General features: G+C 42.1%; 1 protein-coding gene across 2 annotated transcripts; it reads right to left on the bottom strand.

Moving 5' to 3' along the window:
- Window positions 1-210: 210 nt before the first annotated feature.
- Window positions 211-24,339, bottom strand: YBX3 (Y-box binding protein 3). Of its 2 annotated transcripts, XM_008140415.3 has the most exons (10): window positions 23,821-24,339; window positions 20,024-20,087; window positions 19,003-19,036; window positions 15,655-15,744; window positions 13,763-13,885; window positions 10,239-10,442; window positions 4,415-4,512; window positions 2,609-2,780; window positions 1,833-1,932; window positions 211-784 (listed from the first exon to the last, which is right to left on the bottom strand). In XM_008140415.3, exons 1-9 carry the CDS (start codon window positions 24,092-24,094, stop codon window positions 1,867-1,869), a joined length of 1,125 nt encoding a protein of 374 aa, XP_008138637.3. In that variant the 5' UTR covers window positions 24,095-24,339; the 3' UTR covers window positions 211-784; window positions 1,833-1,866. The 2 variants fall into 2 exon arrangements, with proteins under 2 accessions (XP_008138637.3, XP_054575246.1); XM_054719271.1 differs by lacking the exon at window positions 10,239-10,442 and having other exon boundaries at window positions 23,821-24,337.
- Between the last annotated feature and the right edge of the window lie 3,641 nt (window positions 24,340-27,980).

Raw genomic sequence — 27,980 nt, 5'->3', positions numbered from 1 at the left:
CAAAAGGATGCCCGACTGCTGAGCGCAGACACAGACTTGTTCATTCCCAGACGCACATTCCAAACGCATCTACCACCATCCCAAACGCATGTGCCTACATTTATTAGATCGCACGAGTGCACCTTTACGTTTGGTTTTGAACTTACTATTAAGTCAAGTGAATTAAGTGGGGGGAAAAGACAAAACACACGCTGAGACAGGAAAACATACTCCAGTTATACACCTTCTCCTTTCAAGGGTAAAAATTTTATTTTTTGAGGAACTTCATGCTGCACATTTTCAGAGAGTCGCATAAGAAAGCAAAAATGTTATCCTCCCCTCATCTAGAAATAAATAAGAAGAGCATAAAATTTCTTTTTAAATCACGACACTTGGAAGTTTAGCACCAGCATCCAAAATGAACTAGAAAAGGGAACAAAAAAGCATTTACTATATATTTCAGATTTCTTTGGTTGGGGTTCTCCCCATGTGGTATTAATATTTCTTCTTTCAATTCATATTACCAAAACAGTAAAAACCAGGAAAAAAATATAAACCTAGTGGTTGCCGAAACTGGGGAGGTTGCTCTCTTGTCTTCTGTGCAGGCATTCCAGAAAAATTGCTGGAAACATTGGCTGACATTCTCGTTTTGTACTTGTTTCGTAAAGAATAATCGTAAACATTCCAATGTCCACATCTTGGTTATTAGTCTTCCACTTTATTGCTTGGATGTTTCTTTGGTGTTGGTAAGGTCGTGTCTGCTTTTTGTTTCGTTTTTTGAATGGTCATTAATTCTTTAGGTCACCTGGAAAGAATTAAAATCAAACTTATAAAAAGTGACAAAATGACCAAGAGTCAAAGAATAAAAAGACAAAAATAGCCTGTTTTCTTGAAAATAAAAAAATAAATAAATAAGTATTTCAAAAGCTCTAAACAAAATGTACATGTTTATCTTCTCTAGATTTATAAACTGTGCATTGATTTAATGGAAACTCTTTTCCATAAAATATTTTTATAAATGAGAACAGTCAGTACATAATAATGAAACCACAATGAAGCTTAACAAGCTAACCTTTACAAAGAGGTTATTCTTTACTGCTCTGTTTAACCACTTCACAGGTGTTATCTCATTAAATCTTTGCAAAGACCTTGGTGGATAAAGTCTGTTGGTGTTCCCATTTTTCCAGCAGCAGACATTGCTGAGGCAGAGGGTAAACGAACTGCTCAAGATCACCTAGCAAATGAGCAGCAGATCCTGCCCTGGATGTACAGGCCTTTTGGCTCCTACACATTGTCCCCACTGCCTCCAAATGAATCATGTTGCTTGTCAAAGGGAAAAAAAACCCTCTAATTTATTCTACAAATCTGTCTCCAGATATTAAAATAAGGCCTGGTCAGGCACTTGAAAATGATCAAATTGGCCACTAGGTGTCATAAAAGTAAAACTTCCAAAAACTTTCTTATTGGTATACCATATTAACCTTTTGCACTCGGATGTCGAGTGTGACTTGACACGGTTAGCATTAGAATAAAAGAATCGAGAAAAAAGCAAGCGAGTGCAAAGGGTTAATACTATAATAGTTAAAAACTGTCTGTCTAGAAAAAAGAATTTGGCTCTCATTACCTGTCTGAATGCTTATGTCCCCAAAGCGTAGCAAAAAAAAAACCTCAGAGATATTTAACCACTCTTTCTTCAGAATCCCAATGGAGATGAGGGGATGGTCCAGGTAAATCACAGAACTAGTTTAGACTGATTTGTGCTCTGGTTGAGAAATCAATGACATTTAAAACAAACAAACAAACAAACAAACAAACAAACAAAACAACCTAAGCCTGGGCTGCCAAGCTCTTACCTAGTGATGGGGAAGGTGCCTGGGGAGCCTGATGTTACTCAGCACTGCTCTGCTCGGTGGCCGGAGCAGGGTTCTCGGATGGCACGTCACCTGCCTTGGTCTGAAACACAGAACAAATTCACACACCAGAAATGAAGCAATTCAGGTGACAGTGGGAAGGTCAAGACTAAAAAAGTCTCAAAAGTTGGAGTCCTATTGCCTATGGAGGCAAATCACCGTACAAAATTTTATCTACTCTCAAGTATGAGTCAAAAATCAGTATCACAAAGAATGACTTCCAAATAGTAAATTAAACACGGCCACTCTCCGTAACAAAAAGTCTATGACACACGATTACTTTCCACACACCTAGAGGCGGGTTCCTCTCTGTAAACGCTGTCCTTTACTTGGACAGCCCTAAATATTTTGGCTCTGAATCCCCACCAGGATGGGTAATTCATTCAAAGAATGTCAATTTAGTTAAACTCAAATATTTGGTTTGTGTTATGTGCAGAGTATACTCTATGTATGTATGGACCTTAAGCAAAATGTTGATATAGATATATAGAAAATATATGTGAATAGATACTACTTATATATAAAATTTTATGTGTAAATAATTATTTGTAAATAACATTTTACATAAACTATTATATGTAAAGATACATATTTTTATATATACATATATTTAAGTATAGGCTATCAGACTATAAAGCCACTCTTAGAATAGATACTGAAGTTTGACATGATTAAGAATAATCTGGCACCACCCCCTCCGAGGGGCTGGCTGGACTTACCTCTTTGCCGTCTTGTGAAGGAGCGTTAGGAGGACGGGGACGGCGCCGGTAGTTGTACGGGCGCCGGTATCCGCGGCGAACGGATGGCTGGTTTGGACCGTTGGCCGCCTGTTGATTCTCTTTATCTTCAGCTTCTCCCACAGCGGGGGCAGGTCGTGGGCGAGGAGGTCCTCTAGAACAGAGATCACAAAACAAAGAGAAAAAGTGCAACGAGACAGGGACTCTCAAGAACATAGGTTTCATTCATTTTTAAAATTAAAAAGTCAAAGTGACCAGGTACTTATTACTAGAATTATGCACAGGCTAATAAAACAAATGGAACAAAGTTTTGGTGGGGAAAAAAAAACCCACCATTTTCCCCTTTCACCTGAATACCTATCTGTAGTGAATAAACAGACCCTGAACACATACTATATTCCTACCAGGCACTCTGATAGGCACTAAGGAGAGGAAAATCAAAGAAGGAAAGTGGTCTGGTGTCCGCCCTCCAGGAACAGAGCTTCGTGGAGACTATGGCGATTAAACATGGGAAGAAAACACCCACCACGTGCCAGAGCCTGTGCTGGAGTGTTTACACGTTAAGTGATTTAATTTCAACACCAATTCTGTGAGTTAGATCCACAGTGAGAAAGCCAAGAGGTTTAGAGAGAGTAAGTACTTGTTTGAATCACATGGGATGGCTGCTTTTATAGGTCAAAAAGGTCAACTGTAACTCTGCCAGGATCACGCAGCTGGGAATCGACAGAGCTGGACTCAAATACTGTCCTGTCTCCTCAGTTTTCATGAAGACATTTCTATGAAGTATCTCTTATTTGAAAGTCCTTAGTAATCAATCCTTATAGAGTGATTATGCCTAAAACTAGAATGAATTGTGAGAAGAAAGGATGCAGAATGGTACAAATCCTTTCCCCAAATACTACACTTACTGGTACTCTCCTTTCAATCAACCCCTATTGCCGAACTTCAAGGTGGTCTACATGTGATTCAGGAATGAAGATTCTTCTTCACTTACCTCAAGGACAGGGCAAATAAACAAACAGGAAGGCTTATAATACAAAAAGCTGAAAAGGATCTTAGGAAATCTAGTTCAATTTGCAGTCTTTACAGGGACAGAACACAAATAAAATAACCTGCTCCTTCTTCACTAATATTAACATCATGGATAGTGGTATTTATTGAGCACTCACTATACCAGGCAACAGACTAATTATCTTAGTTAGATGCTTCGTTATACATTTAACCCTAATGACAACTGTAGAATAGCCGTTAATGTCCATTTTACAGACCTAGTACTAAGTCTTAAGAGAGTTCACAAACTTGTCAAAGGAGTTATAGCTACCAACTGCAGGGTGGGAACTGAAACAGACAATTTGATCTATAGCCCGATTTAACCCTTACACTAGACTGGCTCAGTTAACAGAATATGTAGTATCCCAAATACTCTCTGGCACTCCATCTTCCTCCATTTGTAGCACTACCAGTGAATTACTCATCAATTAATTTCTGCTTATTTCATTAAATATAATTTAAAAGTAAGTATTAATTTATAATTAAAACATAAGAATGCTATCAAATACAAATAATGCTTTGGTACAGGGATAACTAAAAGTTTTATTATTTAGGGAAGGGGGAAGTGTCACAGGCCATCTGAAAACATATACTGCAGTCTCCCCTAAACACATAATGAAAGGAGCCACATCTTCAATTACATAATAAATCCTCAGAACAGACCCACAACATCCTCACACATTCTACCGTCACTCCTGAGTCCTTCAGCTGATCACGCCTTAGTGAAATGTGACGTACCTACGGTACCTTGGACGGTAAGTTGGATTTCGATGAACCGGTCCCTGAAGTTGAGCTCCCTCTGGGACGCCATCCTTGATCTCTCCAATCTCACCAGCCTAGAAGGGAATAGGGCTGAAAATGAGTGCCGTGCTACAGGATACAGCAAACACAGAGCACACGGTTGTATTCAGAATTTTTGAAAAGTAAGAAATAAAAATGCTTCCTTACAAAGCTGGGAACTCTCAACTGTAACAGTAAACTATTTCCTGACTAGATCTTTATGAAGGATAGAAAAGAAAGAAAAACTCGCTCCCACTTATAACAGTATTCTGCCTTATTCCAGAGCAACTAATTTCATTTCACAATATTAATTTAAAGTGCTCCATTCATCTCTTCAAAAAAAAACAACAAACCTACTAACTTTTGAGCAAGAAGAATCTTTTCAAACTCAGACCTGCTAATTCTACAAACTGGGTATCCCTTCAATATCACTAATGGTTTCTACATTCAAAATTTCTCTCACACCTTATAATCATGCTTTCACCTGATTTCTTCCTTTCACAATTTCTTCCTTGTATTTATTTGCACTATTTAAGCATAACATTTAAAAAATAAAGTATATTTTCTTGATGATAAATTTATTGTAAGCTGTGGGAAAAAAATAACTTTATTGTAGAACTTCTAGAGGAAGAATAACTAAAAACTAAAAAAAAAAACAAAACAAAAAAAACCTAAAATAAAAAAAAACCTACCTACCAACCTCTGAAATTCCAACAATCTCTAAAATTCATTACAATAGAGTCACAATCTCAATCATCTTCCCACTAATATCCCTTTCTTCTCAAAACTAACATCCCTTTCTTCTCCATATTTCACTAAGAAGCAATCAGAAAATATTTTCTACATTGTTTCACTACAGAATCTACTAAGCTACCTATATTTGTAATAATTGTCTTCTCTCATTACACTGGCTAAGTGGTCCAAGCTCATATCCATGGCCAACCCCTCTCTCTCTATCCCCCCCTTCACTGGGTATTTTCTCCCCTCTCTGCTCCATCATTTCCACCCAAGCCCATGAACATGCTGAAATAACACCCATAGTTTTCAATTACTTTATTTTGAAATAATCACAAACGTAGAATCTAATCCTCAGACCCCATTCAAGTCTCACCAATAATGCCCTTTATAGCAAAAAAGACCCACTTAGCACCATGCCTTGAATTTAGTTGTCTCTCTTTCTGACACAGTTCTTCAATTTCTACTTGGTTTCCTATGGACTGAAGGGTCCCGGGTTCGATTCCAGTCAAGGGCACATGCCCGGGTTGCAGGCACAATCCCCAGTGGAGAGCGTGTAGGAGGTAGCCGGTCAATGATTCTCTCTCTCATCCTTGATGTTTCTAGCTCTCTCTCTCTTCCTTTCTGAAATCAAAAAATACATATAAAATAATAAAGTAAAATTGTTCTTAAAAAAAAAAAAAAAGATTACAGGCCAGATAGTCTGTAAAATATACCTCAGTGTGGGTTGCTGGGTGTTTCCCAGGCTCTAGTTTGTGTGGACGGCAGGGAAGACACAAAAGCGACACTGCATTCTCCTCACTGCCTCCTGCCAGGTGGAGTCTGGCTCCGATTTGCACCTTACTGACAGTGTTGGTGTTGAGCAGTAGCTGAGGTGGTATCTATCTTCTAAGGCTCCTCTGCTGTAGGTTTCCTCTTTTTATTTTTCTAAATATGTTTTTATACATTTGGGTGGCTTTTTTTTTTTTAGAGAGAAGTGAAAAGAGAGAGACATTGATGTGAGAGGAAAACACTGATTGGCTGCCTCCCACACGCACCCAGACCAGGGATCGAGCCCGCAACCTAGGTATGTGCCCTGACTTGGAATCGAACCAGCAACCTTTTGGTGCACATGACTGCTCAATCAACTGAGCCACACTGGCCAGAGCTAGGTTTACTCTTTTCTCCTTTGTAATTAAGAAGGATTTTGTGAAGTAATTTCAAAGTCTATAAATATTTCATTCCTCATCAAATTCAATACATTCATGTATATCTATACAGACTCATGGTTTTCTATTTTATTCAATGGGTTATAATCTGTTACTATCATTACTGGCCAATGGGAACCCATTCAAGCTGCCTCATGTCCTTTGACATGTCTCCAACATTCTCTGAGTACTTCCTTGCTTTCTGGCATGACAAGATGTTCCAGGTTCATATTGTACTTTCTCTGGTTCAGATCTGAAATCAGCCATTTCTCGAAAGGAGCTTCCTTTTATTAGAGAATGGTGTTTAGGAAGCTCAATGCTATCAAGGTGTCACTGATTTCAGGCGATTTCAGTGAACAGAAATAAGGACCACCACATACAAATATATATGCACACATACTATAAACTATACATATATAAATGAGTGTATGAATGTATGAATGTGTGTGTGTGTGTGGCATTTGATCTGCCCATCTAATGCATCATGAGTAAGTAGTTGGTGAGGGAAGGGCTAAGGGAAACCAGGACAGAACTCACTCAATGTAAAAATAAAATCAACCCCAAACCTTGCCCTAACCTCAGATCCTCCTCCAGATACTGCGCCCCATTTCTTTGAGCTCCTTTACAGAAATATATGCTAAAGGAAACCCATCACCACCACAGAAACCTCCTCAAAGGGGAAGAAAATACCTCTTCTTTCCCCCCGCCCCGCCCCAATCTTGGCTCTCTCTTGAATTCATTCTGACTAGATTTTTGTTCTCACCGAATCACTAACCTCCCAAGTTACCAAACCCAGTAATCAATTCTCAACTTAACTTCCTCTATTTTGGGGGCAGCATTTCCTCTTGAAATACTTTTTTTTCCTACCTGTTCCTTCTCATGTCATTTGCTAGGCTCCTCATCTTCCTAATCTTCCATTGGCATGCCTCGGAACTCGGTCCCAGGATCAATTCTCTACCAATTCTCACTTATAGTTAATCTCATCCTATATGAAGCCTTTCAATATGTTTTTATGACTCCGAAGTTATACCTACAGTCTCATTTCTCTTTTTCAGGTTCCCTTCAGCCTTTGTACCTGCCAATCCCTTTGCCATGCATGCCCTTCCCAGTACCCCAATAACTCGCTGCCTTGCTCCCTTAGGTCTCTTCTCAAATATAGCTCCAAAGACTTTGTCAACCAACTTATTTAAAATTAAACCTTCTTAACTCAAGCCACTTTCTACCTCTTGACTCTGCTTTGTTTTAATTTTTTTGCCTACCTGACATCTCCACTCGGAGGTAAAATTTAATGTGAAGAAAAGACCTCCAAATGATTCCCATCTCTCTCCCAAAGGTTACCTTTCTTCAGCCTTCCTATATTTGTTTAAATAAAAAACTTGGAGGTATCCTCCACTCCTAAAATCACACATGCACTCCAGCATCAAATGCTGTCACCTTCATAGTGAAAACATTTTCTGAGTCTGACCAGCTATCACACCTCCACTGAAAGCACTCTCATCCATGCCATGATCCTCTCTCCACCGCAGCTGATCTTACTACCTGTGGCCTCCCATGGTCCAGGCTCTAAAAACAGTCCAATGATCGCTTAAATCTGTTTCTTCCCTGTTTAGATTCCTTTACTGGCTTTTTGTCACACTTACAGTATGTTAACAGTCCCTATCATGGTCTATCAGGCATGCTTGGTCTGCCCTGAGCTCCTAGCCCTCTTCTCTCTACTCATCCCAGCCCAACCACATGAGTTTCCCCTCCGTTCTCTGAACACACAAACCTGGTTCTTCCTCAGGAACTTTGATTAGGGAAAATAATAACAATAATAATAATAAAAAAGACAGAAACAACAACACGTATAGAGGATGAAAGCTGACTAGAATGAGAAAGTGGGAAAAGCATGCATAGATGGATTGAAGCTCTACCACTTCTAGTCCATGTACCTTAGGCAAAACTTGCTAACTTTTAAAAATACTCAAATCCCTTCATTTGTAACAACCACAACACAACAACCATATGGAACCCATCACCATCTTAAAGCTGCAGGGAAAACTGAGTAAGAATTGATTTCACAAATGCCAACCATTTGGCAAATGCCAAACAATGTTACTTCCTTTCCTCTACCATATATTTATTTTCTCAAAGACTGCAAATACTTGATATTAGTTCAGTAACCAATTCCACTTAATTTCCAAACACACTGATTATCTTTAAGAACACGGAAGTCACTTGGTCACTGACCATGCTATATTATGTTCTTGGTACATAAGGGAAACACTAGTGGCCTGCATATTGTTAGTTTTCCCTGTTGTGTCCAATACATGTCAGTTTTTGTATATTGTAGAAAATATTAGAAAGACTTTTCTATATGACCTCCGTAATTTTTACCATCTAGAGATCTCTCAGTACTTGTAAGTCATTACACTGACAACCCTGAAGTAGCCTAGTTTTATGGAAGGAAGTTTCAGGAATTTTCACTTGATGTTATTGGTTAGCTCACTCAGTGAACATCCAAACATGGTATGTATTAGAAAGAGTGTAAAGGAAAACTGTTGAAAAAAGTCTAAGACAGTTTTTACTTCAGGTATGAAATGTAAAGTAAAAAAATCCAGGCCACGTTTAAAGAACTATGCATATATTTCAAAAATTAGTTTTCAACCAGCATCTGCAAATGATATTCTACATGGCACTCCAGAGTCACTTCACTCTCAACCTTCAAATCTAAGGTGAAATATACTTTATTTCAAATACAGAAAAGAATCATCACGTGCATATGCTAAATACTAAAAATGGTTACTTCAGGAAGTAACACTGAAGTAACTTATCAACTTTCAGTTATTATCAACACTGAAAATAAAAGTGCATTACAATCTCACTGACTTCCTGTCCTCCTAGCAGCCCCCAGTGCTGCCCTAACGGAGCCTGCTATGCCTGTGCCTCATGTACCCAATCTCTCCATATACGCAAGTCTACTTGTTATTTTTAGCACGTTTGTCAGGGACAGCTGTTAAAGAGTGGAAGAGAAAAAACAAGAAGCAATGTAGAAAGAACACAGTCATGCATGATGGGACATGAGAAGGGTAGCAAAGAACAGACTGAACATAGTGTTCAGTCAAAACACTTAGTGGAAAAACAACCCAAGGACACTAAGAGGAAGTATTTGTAGCTAGTGGTAACAAAAAGGATGCCCTGTCCTAAGTTTCCAGGGACTGGGAAGTTGCTTTAATAAGGCTCATTAATTACAGGTCAAGTTCACAATAGTTGTATCAATATCTTGTGATTAAAAAAAGAGGAGTAAATCAATAACCAACCATCTTCACCCTCTGGTAGGGTTTCTTAATCAACACCATCTCACCTAAATTAAGGACTTTACAGGTGTTAGCTAACCTGAGGCATCACACTGAAGTCTTTACCTTTGATTTAATCACAGTGAGCCCCACAGTGGAGGCACATTATTATTACCATTTAATGTATGAGTAAGTTAATCTCTCTACAGTTTGGTTTTCTCAAAATTTCACAGATAATAAGTAGCAGAGGCAAGATTTAAATAAATCCAGGTCTGTCTGACTTCAGAGTTTAAGCTCTTAAGCCTATCATCGGTCTCTCTACTTTTATTCTTCCATAAACTAGAAACTGTAACCTACCCACTAGTGCCCCCAGTTGTAGGCATGGCTCACACGGTTGTGCTTTTAGAAATGTTACTAGATTGAAAGACCCAAGGCCTTGCCTCAGCTTTTGCAGCACCAGGAAGCCACAAGCAAGGTTTTGTTTCCAGCGGCTGGTGTTGGAGGAGGAGGAGGAGGAGGAGGAAGAGGCAGAGGAAGGACGGAAGGGTGAGGATTGCTGAAGAGAAGTCCCAGGTGCAATTTTACCTGCATTCTGTTGGGATGGGGATAGACCCGTGAGCGACGGTCAAAGGTCTGTCCCACGTGGTAAGGCGGGAACCGCCGCCGGTACTGAGGGCGATACTGGGGGCGGCGCAGCTGACTCCTGGCCCCAGAGAACTGCCCGTCAGTGGCAGGGGGGTCAAATCCTTCACTGCTGCCGCTCCCTTCCTCCTCCTCCTCCCCAGCGTACTAGCGAAGCAAAGAAACAGAGATTCAGAAGAAGTTTCAGCAAGGAAAGAACCAAAGAATACCACTTAGGGTGAATATCACCAAAAGAAAAATATCTCCCCAAAAGGAATAATCCTTTTTTTATACAAAGTGCATTTAACCCAGATCATTATGTGATAACCTGGGATAAACTACATTCAGATTAAAGTAGATCTATGCAGATAAAATACCAAGAAGCAGAAAAGCAAAAGCAATCACTCTATAATAATTGTAAGTCATCTAATTAGGATTGATGAGTATCAGTTGACCAACCACCCAAAGAACATCTACAATGTTAATAATATTTACCTTGGCCACATGTGTGTCTCCCAACATTTGCCATCCACGGAGGCAAAGTCAGGGCAGTCAAGAAAAAATATGTTTTGTAGTGTTATCAACAGTTTGTTCCACATAGTATACTTCCTACAGCTATTTTCAAAGTGTGGACAGGGTCTCCATAACCCTTCAGGGGGTTATCAAGGTCCAACTATTCTCATAATGCTATGAGGATGCTAATTGCCTGTTCCCATCTCATCATCTCATGAGTGTATGGTGGGGTCTCCCAGAGCTACATTGACATGTGGTCTCAGCAGACTGAGTGCAGGAGATATGAGAACTCAGCTGTCTTCTATTAAATCAAACATCAGAGATTTGCAAAAACATCAAGTAACACCACTCTTCTCACTCAATTTCATGGAAAAGTTAGCTTTTCTTTAAATGTTCAAGAATAAAGTTTTAATTGTACATTAAAAGATAGTAATAAGTAATAGATACAGGTAGTTTCTAAACATAGATCTTAATGCCCAGCCAGCATGGCTTAGTGGTTTAAGCGTAAACCTAAGAACCAGGAGATCACGGTTCAATTACCGGTCAGGGCACATGCCCGGGTTGTAGGTTCGATCCCCAGTGGGGAGGCATGCAGGAAGCAGCTGATCAATGTTTCTCTCTCTCCCTTCTTCTCTGAAATCAATAAAAATACATTAATTTTTTTAAAAATATATAGGTCTTACTAGCAAAGGGAATTATTGACCCATTATGTAACTTTTCCTGTATTTCAACTACCGTATCATACACTAGTAGTATATATTTAAAAATAAAAGCTAATAGCCAAACATCCCTCAAAAGACATTTAAAATCTTACTTTATGTGGGATATGCAGATGCCAAAGTAGTCTTATGGGAAGTAACTATAGTTACTAAAAATAGCTAAATTAAAAATTAACATAATGACCCATTTCTCCTGGAGGGTGAGGATATTTAAGTTTTAGAACTCTCCAGTTCAAGCCAACATGGGCAACTAAATTCCCCAACAGGAAACGCTTCAACGAGCTTTTCAGACAAATCAAGCCATTATAAACTTCGCATAACCTGAATGAGATGTGATCCCAATTACGTAATGACGTATTAACAGGAAAAAATGTTCACCAAAATATTAAGTGTGAGACTTCATACAATTTTTTTTCTTTTAGGCTTTTTGTATCTTTTTGAGCTGTACACAGACAATCTCTCACTTTCACAAAATGAGAATAATGGCAGCACCATTAACAAACATGCTCTTGAGCTCTAAGGACTTAAAAACATTATAACAAAAAAAACCACATTTATGTACACTTTCAGAATTTTGACATTTCTAAATATTTTTTACATGAATGACTTCAAATTTCCAGCTGAGGAGAAAAGTCTCTAAAGGGAAAATTTTCACTAAAGGTTCTACCACTGTACTTCTGAATTAACCTAGGAGTCAAAATAATTACAACTACAAGCTCCATGAATCTGATGAACTTGCGTTTACCTGACATAGTAAATGCTCATTCCTACCTCCACCCCCTGCACAGCTTATTGAAAAAAACAAAACAAAAACAGAATAAGCAAAATGTGGGTAAGAAAAATACAGAAACAGAAAAATAAGATGCCATAAGCAATCTGATAAAAACCAATTTGGGCAGGGTGAGAAGATGACAGACTGAGAGGGAAAGCATTCTGCTAAGCAGAAAGATGTAAGTCTATCAAAGCATGGGGATAAACCATGCTCAACCTGCATATATTTCATTCTGGTGAGATTTTTCAAGTTCTTCTTGGGTAACTGGCATAGCCACAACCCTGCGCCCACAAAACATCTGGAGTTTTATTCTATGGTGCCAGTCCCAGGTACTAATTCTAGAAACATCAAAAAGTGACTCAAACTTATAGAATCCTCATGACCACAAATAAATGGGATTCTTTTTGGGTGCTTTAAAAGTATTTATATTGCGCCTCCTAAGAAAGCTCTAGCCAGAGACTTGGTTGTAAAGCCTTTCACCTGGATTGATACCAATCTGAAGAAAGATAAATCCAGACAATTACTTACTACTTCTACACTTTAAAATAAAGCAAATGCTATCCTACCTAATAAAATGGTAATATGTAAATTACCATCACTCCGCTACACCCACGATTAGGCCAGCAGGAGGCGCAGGGGGCGGGACTCGGGGTGGCCAGGGTAGCCAATTGGGCCAGCAGGATGCTGAGCTCGCGTCGCGAGCTCAGCGTCTGCGCCATGCTGTGCTGCGGAACAGAAGGGGCCTCTGGGGCAGCGAGCTCACCTCCCACCGCGGACCATCAAAAGTGGGGGAGCTGGGTGCCTGTCTGCCCCGGAGGCTTTTGAAAGGCCTGGTGCACCAGCAGACAGGCACCCAGCTCCCCCATGATTGAAAGAGAAAGCGTGTAGGGGACCCTACACGTGCATGATTCAATCATGCACTGGGCCTCTAGTGCTAAAATAAAATAGCCACTTACTTGAGGCAAATTTAATATTTCTGCGGCCAACACTGTTTATTGCCTCTTCCCAATCTATCCCCATTCTTCCTTGCCAACCAAACGCTGATTTTCTTAGAGACCAGCAGTGCCAGGGCCAGTGCCAAGGGATGAACCACAGGTTTGAGCCAATCCCATTCCCCTTCACCAGTGAATGCCCGAAGGCAAGATTCTGGTCCCGGAAAAGAGCCCAATGAAGAGAATGCCTTTTTGACAACCTTGGCACAGACTACCTTAGTTAAGCTTTCTTGTTATAAGATGGTTAAATGTCTGTTTTTTACAGCGAAGTACATACAAACTGGTACAACTTTTCAATGGCAAGTTTAATGAGACCAGTGGCTACGCATAAATTCTGGGTATGAAAATTTTCCATCAAAACCAACAAACAACAATCATTTTGTGTTTGTGTTGCCAGGAGAAGACACCGTATGCATCTTCTCTAAGTATGTACACTCAATTTCAGATGTGAACATCTTTGCAATCACCAATTAGGAAGAGAGGCCAACATACATTACGGGGAGGTCCACGGCGTCTGCCATAGTAACCGCGTCTGTAACGGCGCCGATCAGCAGCATAACGGCTCCCTTCTACAGGAACTCCATCTGGGCCAGTCACATTGGCTGCTTCGGCACCCTGAGACAGAATAAAGACACCCTCAAAATTTAAAAGAAGCTGGGCCAGTGTGGCTCGGTGGTTGAGCATCGATTTGCTGGTTCGATTCCCGTCAGGGCACATGGCTCGATCCCCAGTAGGGAGCGTGCAGGAGGCAGCCAATTGATGTTTCAATCTCTCCCTTCCTGTCTCTCAAAATCAATAAAATCATATTTTAAAAAAATTTAAAAGAAGCTAACCCCCCCAAAAACAGCCTTAGACAACCAAAATGTTAAAGACTGACAGACTGTACTATCAATTCCTGTTGTTAGACATCAAAAATATACCCAGGTTTTAGTATTGAAATGTATACAGCTTGTTTGCTCACGCAGCCTATGATCTGCCTTCATGTTTGGCCATACTAGGTTCAAGAGCAGTGTGTACCTCTTCGACGAACACAAACTGGTCAATGTAACACAACTGTAAAAGAAAGAATGCTAGACCAGGAAGGAATATTGCTCAGTGGAAAACAACTGAGATAATGGTATCTTGCTAGAAAACCTATGCTACCCTGAGGTACCAAGAGAATTCCCATTCATGGGCTCACGTGGCTCTGTCCAGCAATGACGACCAAGAGCAAAACTTGGGAGCAATGGGAAAGAAGGGTCCTTGATTTAGTAATAGTTTCCATACATGTAGTCCCTCTTTAGACCTTCCTATACTCTTCAGAACAGATTTAGCATTCTTATTCTCTTACAGAAAAATGAATAAAATAATGCTTCAAGCATATAAAAAATTAGAGCCTCAAAACAGTGTATTTCACACTCTCTATCAATTTGTAAAACCTCAAGTTCTGAAAACATAGAGGTAAAATTACCTGACAAAACATACAGAGGCAAAATAAACCTGACAAAGCAAAATTTTAGAGATCATTACAGGCCAGCATTTGTTGGTGGATGATTCAAAACTCCAAGAGATTTGCAAGATACCATGGGGATCAAATCAGTAAAGACATCATTTAAATAGCTATATTAAATGAAATAAAGTGTTTTTCTTTTAGAACAGAACAGGTTGGGAGCGACTAAAAATACAGACTATGGAATGGTATGTATGTATGTGTGTGGGAAAAGCACATGCGAGGAGTTAACTAGTGATTCACGCCATTGTTAGTTTACAATTCAGCCGCCACGATTAAATGCCATGGTGGTTGTAACATATACAGCTTTAAGATTTTTTTTAATGCTACGGTGTTTTATTGATATCTATAATAGACTGCTGTCTAAAAGCAAAATAGAAAGGACATTACTAATATTGAAATTAAATAATATAACAGCATTAAAAATATCCAGGTACATTTCAAGATGATCAATTAGCTTCATCTGAATAAAGTTGTTAATACAGTCCATCAAAAAGCCTCCAGCTTTCCAAAACCTAATCCAAAGATTCAATTGAAATCTTCTTTGAGATTAAAACATTCTTCACTGTGTATTACTTGTATTATTAAAAATCAGCCTGAAAATATTATTTGTGCAAGTAAAATTTCACCCCATTTAAAATTTGCTTTTCCTTCCATAATTAAATAGGATTCATCATTTATTCAATAAGAAATTAAAACATCCTTTTATAATATATATCAAAGAATGCTTATAATGACATCCAATAATCAAAAATATTTCTACTTAAAAGTCACTTCTTCCTGTTAACACAAAAACATCCAAAGTAATGTGAGTTTGTAAGGGGCTGAGAGAGCATTTACTCTGCAAGAAAACTTAAGTGCCAGCACACTCTGAGACCCAACCCAACCCGCTCACCTTCTCTCCTTCGACCACATCAAACTCTACAGTTTCTCCATCTCCTACACTGCGCAGGTATTTTCGTGGGTTATTCTTCTTGATGGCAGTCTATAAGAAGAGAAATTCTAAGTAAAGTATATGTCAATACTGGTAACATTTCATTGCTTCAAGTTTACTGGGTATATTGAAAACACAGGTGACTTATTATTACTTTTTAAAATTATTCTCCTACTAACCTGAATCTCTAAAATAACAATAAAACAAACAAACCACTATAAAAAAACAGAATGTGTAGTTGTATTCTGTTACAGCCTCAACACTTAGTCGTGATATTATTGGATATATTAGTTCCCTCAAACTAGTAATCATCGAAGATTCAGACAGTAGCTCTATCAGTGGGAGTGGGGATGCCTTTATAAAATCTTACACACACAAGCATACATTTTAGGTATAAAGGTTTCTGTAGACAAGAGAAGCTGCTAACCTCAAAAAGTATTAAAGAGCCCAGCTGGTGTGGTTCAGTGGTTGAACATCGACCTATGAACCAGGAGGTCACGGTTCGATTCCCGGTCAGGGCACATGCCCGGGTTGCAGGCTTGATCCCCAGTATATGGGGTGTGCAGGAGACAGCCAATCAATCATTCTCTCTCATCATTGATGTTTCTATCTCTCTCTCTCCCTTCTCCCTTCCTCTCTGAAATCAATAAAAAAATATATATTTTAAAAAAATATTAAAGAATGTGTGTGAAAGGGAGGAGGAATGGTGAACAGGAAAAATGAATTAGAAAATGCCAAGGTGTAAATATTTCTGATAAAATATGCAAAGTTACCTAAGGAATCAGAACATGGCTGATAATCTGGCCTTTCCCCCAACCTGACCCCATTTTATGGATGAGGAAACATGAGGCTAAAAGTGATGTATCCACGGTCATATTCAAGATGAAGCAGGGGAGAGGGTGGATGGGGGGTAAGTGGGGAAACTCATATACCTGTTCTGCATCTATATATGTATTCAATATTTTCCCCACCACATCATGCTGTGTCCCTGACAATACATTAAAAGGTTAATAAAGATGTTACCCTGCATTAAACATCTGCACCTAAACATCTGCTCGTGAGCAGACCTTTCTTTTTCAACCAGTAGAGGGAAGTGGAATAACTCCTGCGATGAATTTCCATTTCTTTAGCTGGTATCTCTAAATAGTTAAAGGGGCTCTGAGTTTCTATGGAACTAGGTCAACCTTATTTTATAAAGCGATTAGGCATGTGTAATCCAGCCCTTCCCTTACTCTTGAGTAGGAGGGAGGGGGGAAAAAAAATAAAAGAATGAGCCAATAGAGCAGAGACTTCACCCACAGAGAAAAAAGGCAGTTCAGGACAGGATATATGCGCACGCAGCCTGCTGCCTGAACACTCAGCCATTCCAAAGCCAGCCCCTCCCTGCCGGCTCCTTCCCCTTTTCCTGTTAGACTGGGCAGGCCTCAACACAGGGAGGTGACTCACCACACAGCCTCACAGGGGCTGGAATCAGGTCACACGCTCACTCACAGGCCAACAAAGCTGGCCACTAGCACAGAAACTTGTGAGGTCCTTTTACTCCAGCCGTCACCCAACGCAGAGTCCTTTCCCCAACCGGTCTATTAACCTCTTGGTATTATAAGCAACACTTCCTGTCAGTCTGCTATGACTTTATTTTTTTTTATTATTATTATTTTTTAAATATATTTTATTGATTTTTAACAGAGAGGAAGGGAGAGGGATAGAGAGCCAGAAACATCGATGAGAGAGAAACATCGATCAGCCGCCTCCTGCACACCCCCCACTGGAGATGTGCCCGCAACCAAGGTACATGCCCTTGACCGGAATTGAACCCGGGACCCCTGAGTCCGAAAGGCGACGCTCTATCCACTGAGCCAAACCGGCTTCGGCAATGACTTTAAAAGTTAATGTATGTGAACAACAAAAAAATCTACCCAAGTCATCTAGGTACAGCTGAAATACATCCAGTCAAGTGGACATGTAAACAATAAAAACCACAACCAGAGAGCTTCTTAACTATCACTATCTCCAGTCACCACCCGCCCCCCGCCCCCCGCCCCCCCACACACACCTAAACAGAAGGGAACAAAAACACTGAAAACCACATATTTACCTACAGATGCTTGACAGAGGCCTGTAGGTAAATATCCTGGTGACAGTACCTGCCTCTCTGCTTCCCTGCTCTACACTAAGAACTACACACAGATGTGGGACAATTCATTGAAAACTGAATATACAAAAACACAGTAAGGGTAGGTATGTTTCCTTGTCACCTCTTTTGTAAAGTAAGTCCAGGACACACGGCAATAGAATGAAGAACATCCTAGACTGAGATCCTGCAGCAGAGACGCCCATGTTTCCCATATGTTACCCATTTTCTACGTTTGCTTCACTTCTAAAACCGCGTGGGGCCCTCTGACCTGGCCATGTGCTAACCAGGCCTACCTTTAACAGGGGTGAGGACGAGTCCTGGGAAAGGGGGGTTTCCTCACGTCTCACACGCACATCCTAACCATCTGCTTTGCTGTGCTGTTTACTTCAAGCTAGAGCTGCTCTGATAGAGGAGCTTTAAGCAACACCCACCCAGGCAAAAGCCAAGTGGGTTCTGGCCAAACGCTAAGGGGAACCACACAGTCAGGAGAGCAGAACACCCAACACAGAAACAACGTTTTTGCTGAGGACTCAAAGGGCCCAAAATTAAAAAGTGGCCTAACTACATATTACTGCATGCCATTCGAAAATAAAACTGTTTGAAAACAGTTACTATGATGGAACAGAAGAGCTTATCTGCCAATCTTAATATGTGGAATTGAGCTCTCTTGCCAAAATAAGAATCACAGAAAGAGTTTAGGGCAGAGTGCATTTTCCTCCCAGGAGCACACCCATGCCTCCCCCTCCTCCCCTTCCCCCACAGGCATGCATCTCCTAAACTGTAAGGGACCCCAGGACACTTGCAACCAGGGGAGCAATGGGCAGCAGCAGCTCGTCCTGGGCTAACCCGAACCAGTCTCCAAGGCACCTTTTCCCGCCTCTCCAGTGAGCTGACAGCAGCCCTGCCCTGGCTCCCTTCTTTCCCATAACATTTCTGCAGAGCCAAAGCAGCCCCGCCCAGGCTCTCCTGTGGCTTCTTCTCTCATCCTAGGCCCTTCCTTGTTTTACTGCTCCCAGTTTTAATACATATACTCTCAAAATAAAAAATAAAAAAAATAAAAAAGAATTTGGGGTAGAATAATGATGTACATGACTACATTTGGGAATGGGAAACAGCACATTATCAACATCCCACTTTTCACACATATAAAATGTAACATTTATTACCCCTCTTACCTGATGCACAAATACATCTTCTTTGGTGTCATTTCTGTTGGAAGATAAAAAGAACACAATTAAAAGGTACTAGGTATGTGAAGGAAAACTTAAAAAGAACAAATGTTTTAAGAGTTTAGATTTCAAAGCACAACACAAATTTTTGTTTGTCCTCTTAAACTCAATTCAGATGCCTGGACTCAACCCTCACTGAAAACTTCTAAACCCCCAAGGCACCCACCTTGCTCCTCCACATCACCACAGTGCTTAGATGCAAGTGTGCAGATGCCACACACTGAACTATCCCTTTCCTCTCATCCCTTTCTAAGTCACGTGGTATGTAACCAGAGCCCCAGATTTCCCTCCCGGCAAAAGCAAAGCAAGACAGTTAAAAGGACAAGGCACAGCTGTGATCTAGGCTCTCCTTACACTGAAACCAAAAACAGTCACCCCCCCCCCAACATCACCCCACCCTAACTCATCCCCCCACTCTCACCAAAACAGAAATGGGGGGGGAGGGTTTCAGAATGGGGGAGCGAGGTAGGAGGGGGAGCAAAGCAAATGACAGTATCATGTGAAAATGTAATACTCCCAACAGCCTGCACTTACATTCTCATTCCTATATGGTTAGGAGTTACCATGGCTTAAAGAAAACACTAGTTTCTACACAGCACTTGGCCTAGACCTGCGTGATAGTTCCAGCTCAATTACGCACTAGTTGTGTGACCTTAGGAAAGTGGCCTGACCAGTCTAGGCCTCTGTTTCTCCATCTCTGAGATTATGGATATGGACTCCATTACCCTAGGCTCTTCCCACTTCTGATTTATCGCCCCCACCCCTTTTGTTCTTTTAATGACTAGATTTTATAAAATAAGTTACTTATCAGTGTTTTGGTAATGACCAGTAGCTTAGAAATGAGAATACTGATAGTGCTTACAAATCTTAAAACTTATACAAGTCACTAATCAAGCATGGTAAAAAATTTTTAACAATTGGTACCACAACATAAGTATGTATTTAAAACATGCAGAGACATACATACCGATTTATAAACCCATATCCATTTCTGACGTTGAACCATTTGACAGTGCCAAGGACTTTGGTGGCTAAAATAGATTAAGCGGATAAATTAGTAGCTGACCTACACCAAGAGATAAAGCTCATATCACTTAAGGTCTTGATAGCATTATACAAAGCCTAAACATACCTGAGGAAACCACGAAAAGCTTAAGTCCAAAATATAATAGAAAAAGAAAATAGAGCAAGTGAAGATATTATGGGGAAATACTTTTCAGAATCTTCCCTGTTAAACTTGTCAGTAAAGTCATAATGGTGGTCATAAGTCTATTTAGTTCTGCAATAATTAAAATTGAGAAATACTGTTTAAAGGGGGTGGGGTGGGGGAAGCCCTTTTAAGTTTTAACACTGAAAAATGTTATTAGTGAAAAGCAAGGGTCACAATGAAAGAGAATGCAGGTAGATGAACAAGGTAAGTACAAATGACCTTAACACATTGCATTCACACTTTGAAGTACTGGCAAACTTGATGAAGTGAAATAGTAGCTCCCAGTTAATCTACAAAGATATAACATAAAGTAGCCTGCCGAGTTGCCAGTTGGGGCCTATCAGAGTCCAGAGTAATAATAGAACTGGTGCTGTCTCAACCTGGTTCTGTACTCACCACCCCGAGACATGATGTAACAGGCCTTTTCAAACCACAGGGATGAATTTGGGCTTCTGTTTCACTGCTTACCCTACTCTCTGCAGTTGGTGGGAATCAAAACCCAGAATTTTCTATAAAATTCCCTCTTAAACTTGATTATGGGCTTTACTTTGCATCATGGGTAGGACCATTTCTGTACCCCAGATTTCAACAGTATTTAAGAGAAAACCCAAAAGTATGGTCATGTAAGTTGTACTTTGCAGAGTCATAATTATTTCATCCATCAAGTACGATTTGAGATGGCTCCTTTAAATCAACTGTGAATGTCAAATTCAGCATCTCTAGGAAATGCCTATGTCTAAATTCAGAAAAATGTATAAAGCAATTATCAGGACTCAGTGAAACAGGCAATGTGACAATCAAGTACCTTAAGAAAAAAAGAAAAAACACAGCAGAGAATGAAAGTAACAATTAACATTAATTCATGCTGCCTCTCTATGAGATTAACTTGCAAGGATAAGCAATAAGGATTCAGTTCTTTTAACTCAAAACTAAAACAGTAATTGGGACTTGTTTTCTGTGGGAAGGGTTAATTCTGAGTGTTGCTAGATTGATATGCTTGAGGAAATGCTTTAGCTCTCTTTGTAAAAAGAAGAAAAAACAACCTATATTCTTTACGCCTCCAGAGTCATTCAGCCCACTGCTGACTGAGCAATCTCTGGCTGACACCAAGAAAGGAAGATCTCCCAGTGAAGAGATTAAACCATTAAAGCTGCAGTTTTAGGCCATTCCAACTAGAGCACTAGGGCCAAGAAGAAAAAAATATATATATGTTTTAGATCCAAATGTGCACAGAAGTGGCCTGTTTTTGATAAACCATATGCTTTTCAGCCATACATTATTTCAAACGATTTGTCATTGTGCCTCCTTTCATTTGCCCTGGTGACCTAGGAAAAGATAAATAAAACCGTTTCTGACTCATTTTCATATAAGTAAATGTCTATCTACCATTGTCAAAGGAAAAACCTTGACTAGAAAGCCAACACTAATATAATAGGGGAAAAGATTTAAAAAAATGATTTTCAAGTCTAAAGTCAATCAAGGCTGAAGGATATTTTACTCCCCAATGTAGTTTTAAAAATGTTTCCTAATTCCACAAATATTTCTAACGACTTCATATGGCCAAACACATTCATACATATACACTTCTTGCTTTAAAACCATAAACTCACGCACATATGCACAGGGTGAAGAGCAGACAGAGGTAGACCATGTGGCTTTTCGTCAGAAGGCAGTCTTGTTTCCCTCAGGTAAACTACTTTTCCTGGCCTATGGTTGGCTGTATGTCCACCGAAGTGAAAGACTGTTTGTAAAAACTAGAATGGGAGACTCCAAAACCCAAATTCCATTTCAGTCAGCCCTGTGCCTGGCACAGTGCAGGCATCCATGTGTTTGCCTGGCAAAGGAAAGGGGATGGCAGAACACAGTGGACAGAGACAAGCTGTTAAGATGTCATTCTGAGAGCTGGAGTAATAGTGGAAAGATGAAGGACTTCCAGACCCGTCACCAGGATGTGGTAGAGGCGAACAGCAAGTGGTGGTTGACAAAATTAAGTTTATCTGTTTTCCTTCATCTTTAATAACCCAAAAGGTTAATTCAGATCCAAAGGGGTAGATGGATTCAGTGAAAAACCTCAAAATTCCCTTTGTACAACAGAAAAGGAAAAAAAGAAGGAGGTATCTGTACACCCCTTTGGATAACCCAAGGTTGCCTCTCTCAGACATTTCGGCATGAAGTCTTCCAAGAAACACTTGTGGGAAATATCACAACTCAACGACTTTCCGTTCAGCAGAATGAGGGCTATTTTATGTCTTAAACCTACACAGGTTGCATTTAGCTTGTTGTTGGCAGTGACTGGGAAAGCCCTGGGAATGAAACGGGAAAACAGGGCCCCTCCAGGAGCGGAGCATGGAACCACACACCTCCCTTCCCGTCATTCCCTTAGTTTTCCTTCCTAGAAAAACTGGGAAGGCTCGGAGAGATCCCACACACCCCACCCCAAAATACTGCAACTGTCTCTGAGGGATCCTACCTACATCATCTCCTGCACTTTCCTGTTTAGAAGCGAGTGGAGGAGACAGACACACACACACACACACACACCCTTGAGGAAGCTTTTCGCCACCCACCTGTTGTGTAAGCCCGGTGAAGGCCCCACACGGGGCTCACTGGAGAGAAGGCTGGAGTCGGCCCTTCCCCCCCCCCCCCCCCCCCGAACCCTGATGTCTCATCTGCCCACTTCCTTTCCCAAGTTACAAAAGTCCTAAGATAACGATGTTCTCAACAGACGTCAGACCCACCCTTCCTACCACGTTTTTTCCAGCTGCTACAGCAAACGCGTTCCCCCCCCCGTCCAGGAAGAAGAAAGCGGGGTAGCGATGGGTCAACAGGGTTTCTGCAGCAGGGGGCGCAGGGGGGGCGGGGGGGGGACGGAAGACACGAAACCAAGACCCAAGGGGATTGCGACACCCCCCCCCCCCCCTCCTTCCCAGCGTGTGGCCCACAGAAGCATGGCGCCCTTCCCGAGCCAAAGTGGGAAGGGCGTCAGGGACAGACACCTGAGCCTCCCAGCAGGAAGCCTTTCCCCCCTTTTCCCCCCCTTCCGTCTCCAACCAGCCGCCTCGCTCTTCCCGAAAGGAGGTCCTTTCCCCCACCCAGACCCCAAGCATCCACTCCAAAGTCGCCGCCCCACGTGTCCCCTTCCTGCCTCCATCCACCTCCATCCCCGCCCTGGGTCCTCTCTCCCGCCGCGCCGCCCCCTTTCTCTCGGGACGGGAGCCCTCCCCCGCTTCAGGGACGCGCGACAGGGACCCACGTTAGGACGCAACTTGCTGGCCCAGGACCCAGGGGGACGCGCACCGACCCGGCGGGGAGCGCCGCGCGCCACGCGCTCACCTGGGAGCGCCCGCAGGGCCGGCTGCTGCAGCCACCTGCGCTGGGACCTCCACGTCCCGGGAACCAAGCCCCCGTGCGACGCCCTGGGAACCCCGTACGGCGTCCCCCTCCCCCCGGGGGGGAGGGGAAATGCAGATGGGAGATGCCCACACGTGCTCGGCGGCCGGCTGCCGCCCGCCCCGCCCAGGGCAGCCCTTCCACTCTCCCCGGGACTGACTCACCGAGAACTTTTTTCTCCGCGTCCTCGTTGCCGGTGGGGGCTGAAGAGGCGGGGGCCGCGGGGCCCGTGGGTGCGGGGGTCGCGTCGCCACCCGGGTTTCCCGCGACGAGCACCGCGGGCGCCGTGGCCGCGGCCTGGGGCGCGCCGCCGCCCACCGGGCTCTTGGGCGCGGGGTCTTGGGGGACCGCGGCGGCCGCCTCCGCCGGAGCCTGCGGGAGGGCGGTGGTGGTGGTGGTGGTGGTGGTGGTGGTGGTGGCCTCGCCCGCCTCGCTCATGCCGCCTCCTTGGCTCTCACTCGGGCACCTCGGTGGCGGTTGGTCGGCGGTTAGCGCGGCTGGTGGTCGCGGCGGCCGGGCTCGCTCTCGGGGAGGCCGGTGCGGATCTCGCGGCGCAGGCGGCGGCGGCGGCGGCGGCCGGGCTGGGGTCTCGCGCGGCGGAGGCGGCTCGAGCTCTCGGGCGCTGCGCGCTCGCTCTTGGGCTCCTCGCTCGATCTTACTGCCCCAAAAATGGCCCCGCACAAGTTTTTCTAGGCGGCGCACGGGCCGGGGAGGGAAGGGCGGGCGAGGGAAGAGGGTGGGGAAAAGTTGGCTTCGGAGTTGGGCACCGACTCTCATTAGCATTTAAAGGCGCCCGGTGCCCTTCGCTACCCACCCATCCGCTCGGGACTGGGGCGCAGGGGCCGGGGCGGGGAGGCCAGGAAAGGAAAGCAACGGTAGGTCTGAGCTTTGCAGGGCACGCTGGTTTGCAGGGCACCCTGCTGTCCCTTTTGTTGGAGAGGGGCGGAGAGACCGCTTCCCCGGGGACCCCGAGGCCACCTGGAACCGACCTCCAGGGGGAGGAAAGCAGGGCATCCAGATTGCGCTGCGCCTGTCTCCCCCCAAACACTTGTTTTTACTCAACGTTGATCAAGCACCGGAAACTATTTGCTACAGCAGTTAAGAACTGGCATGATAAAAATCTTGAGACTATCTGACAACTTACTCCTGGAAAGATAATTCACGGATCATGTCACCTCTCACCCACAGGTGAGAGGAAATTGAAGTGCAGCCCACGGAGAATTAATGTACACCCATGTAACAGACAAAGAATGAGCTGTTAATGTGATTTAAATAATGCGGTTTTTTTTAAAAAAAAAAAAACGAATAAATCCACATCCTCCCTTCTGCTCCAATTGCCTGGGCCATCTGGTGAAAGCTTCAGCAACTGAGCCCTCAGCCTCAGGGATGACAGGTACGGAGAAAAAAAAATCACCCAATAAACGTTGCCCCAGTTGAAAGAGCCAACATGGCCTTTTACAGAATGGACTGGGTTTTGCTCAACCATGTACAGGCCAGAGGGAGTATGCCTTGGACCCAAGCACTGTCTGGAATACAGAACGATTTGGGCTTTGCTCTAGGGCCCAGGCAAACGTAGGTATAAATTTTGAGTGCTGCTCTTTTATTAACCGAGTAAACTGGGGCTAGGTATTCAAGAGTCGGTTTCCTCCTTCATGAGAGTTTCTGAAAGGTGCTATGGAAAGTAGATAAGATTATCATAGGTAACTCCAGTGTCTGGTCTCACAAAAGCTCCCCAAACCATTTACCCATTTCCCACCCTGGAATTATCTGTGACTTGTCTACCCCACCTCAGGAGGGTAGGTATCAAGTGTAACTCATTATGTTTCCACTGGTTAGCACAGAACCTAGCATAGAGCTGGAACACAGTAAATGCTTACTAAATGAAAACAAACAAAAAGACCAAATTGTTCCAAACTTAATTACTTATCAATACATTCATTACCAATAATTATGAAATCATCCTGCATTATTACTTTCTTACTCCAGCCATGGAAAATACTCATTAAATTAATTCTTAGAAAAGAATAGCAAAACACGGGATTTTTTACTTTTCTGTGTACTTCATCAATAGTTTTAAAATTACAAACGCCTACATGTTTTATTTTGATTTAGTTTGATTTCAATATAGAGCATACAGAATGTTATATATATATATATATATATATATATATATATGCTTTAAAAATGCTAGTCTAAAAATAATTTTAAAATGCTGGTCTAATTCTAAACATGATTGATTAAATCACTTAATATTTTTTAAGATTATAGTCATAAACTTGAATTATAAGCATGATTTATTCTTGTGAGGACTGGCCATTGACTTTACTATCCAACAAAATAATTATCATTGCTATTTACTATGCAGAATTGGATTGCAGGAAAAACTGCAATATATATTATTATTATCAATATATAAGAGGCCCAGTGCACGACATTTGTGCACTGGGGGGGGGAGGGGCCTTGGCCCAGCCTGCGCCCTCCCGCAGTCTGGGATCCCTTGGGGGATGTCCTCCTACGGGGGTGGATCGGGCCTAAGCCAGCAGTCAAACATCCCTCTCACAGCCTGGGACCCCTTGTTCCTTACCACCCTCCTGCAGTGGAGGCGGGAGAGGCTCCCACCACCACCACTACTGTGCTCGCCAGCAGTGAGCCCGGCTTCCGGCTGAGCAGCACTCCCCTGTGGGAGTACACTGACCACCAGGGGGCAGCTCCTGCGTTGAGCTGCCCCCTGGTGGTCAGTATGTGTCATAGTGACCAGTCATTCCACCATTCGGTCGATTTGCATATTAGGGTTTTTTTATATAGGATATACATATATATACATATATATGTATATATGTGTGTATGTATAGATATATATCTGTGTGTGTGTGTGTGTGTGTGTGTATGTGTATATATATATGTATATATATATATACATATATATATATATATATATATATATATATATATATACACATATATATATATATATTTATTCACCCTTGGAAAATAATTCGTAACTAACAGGTGTGGCCTCCAATCTCTGGAAGACCCTAACATAATTACAGATGCATCCTGGAATTTCCTAGAATTTGTGCTGGACCGGCTCCCGAATCTACTTATTTTCATCCAAAAAAAGCAGTTTAGCAGCTGGGAGTTCTTGATACTGGGCTAAATAAAACTAGAGAATTAGTTAGAACAAACATAACAAGAGATCAACTTGGATACAAATGCTCATCAAGTCAAACATTCCTTCACTCACTCATTCACACACTCATTGGCACACATTTACTAAGCTCACACTGTGCTAGACAAAGCGCTACATTGAGTATCCAGTGTTGATCAAGATGGAGCTTACTCTAAGGCAGTGGTTCTCAACCTTTCTACCAACCATAAAATTATTTTTGTTGCTACTTCATAACTGTAATTTTGCTACTGTTATGAATCGTAATGTAAATATCTGTGTTTTCCGATGGTCTTAGGCTCTACAGCAGCGGTTCTCAACCTGTGGTTTCGAGACCCACAGGTTGAGAACCGCTAGCAGGGTCGCCTAAAACCATTGGAAAACACAGATATTTACATTACGATTCATAACAGTAGCAACATTACAGTTATGAAGTAGCAACGAAAATAATTTTATGGTTGGGGGTCACCACAACATGAAGAACTATATTAAAGGGTCGCGGCATTAGAAAGGTTGAGAACCACTGCTCTAAGGCTTTTTCCAAGTGATGTGAAAGAATTGTTTTTCTATTATTTCTAGTGTAAAGAAATGTTATTTATTATATTGGAGATTAAGTGAAACAAAATAAGAATCATAATCTAATTGTTGACAGCAGTCATTTTTAAGCACTGACTGGTTTGGTCATGAAAACAAAAACCACTCAGTTCCTAGTGACTTTTGGATTTAGAGCTTCTACAAATGTTGGACAGACAGGGGAAGAGAAAGTCAGAGGCTCCGCTGAAGATTCCTAACCCGAGACCCTAAGCCACTGGTTTTCAGGAGCACTCTTCAGGCCCCTGGAGACACAAGCTCTCTGGGAGGCTCTGAACCATTCAGGACTAGAGCCAAGTTTTGTGAGCCTTAAAGCATATGCAATTTAGAGAGCTCTCTTTCAGAAAAAAAATAAGTAAAATTATGAATACAAACGTGCTAAAGCCACTCCCAGAATCCCAGAAAGGGTTCATGCCAGAAAGGAGCCCTGAAGTTCAAACTTCATTAGCTTCGCTGGGAGTCCACCCTCATCAGCTATCTAAGCAACATAAAGGCAATTTATCTGGAAGCAGCTTTGGACCTTTATCTGCCCACACGTCTTCCTGTAATTGACTCTGGAAAACAATG

Source organism: Eptesicus fuscus, chromosome 7, assembly GCF_027574615.1.
Source record: "Eptesicus fuscus isolate TK198812 chromosome 7, DD_ASM_mEF_20220401, whole genome shotgun sequence".
Classification (NCBI taxonomy): Eukaryota; Metazoa; Chordata; class Mammalia; order Chiroptera; family Vespertilionidae; genus Eptesicus; species Eptesicus fuscus.
This window is presented reverse-complemented; position numbering and strand designations above follow the sequence as displayed.

Excerpts from the sequence above, each read along its gene's own strand:
- YBX3 (XM_008140415.3), bottom strand. The coding sequence starts at position 24,094 with ATGAGCGAGGCGGGCGAGGCCACCACCACCACCACCACCACCACCACC. Across the intron at positions 20,088-23,820 it reads CGCGGAGAAAAAAGTTCTCG|CCACCAAAGTCCTTGGCACT; the intron begins GTGAGTCAGTCC and ends AATCTATTTTAG. Across the intron at positions 10,443-13,762 it reads GCCGTGGACCTCCCCGTAAT|TACGCTGGGGAGGAGGAGGA; the intron begins GTATGTTGGCCT and ends TTGCTTCGCTAG.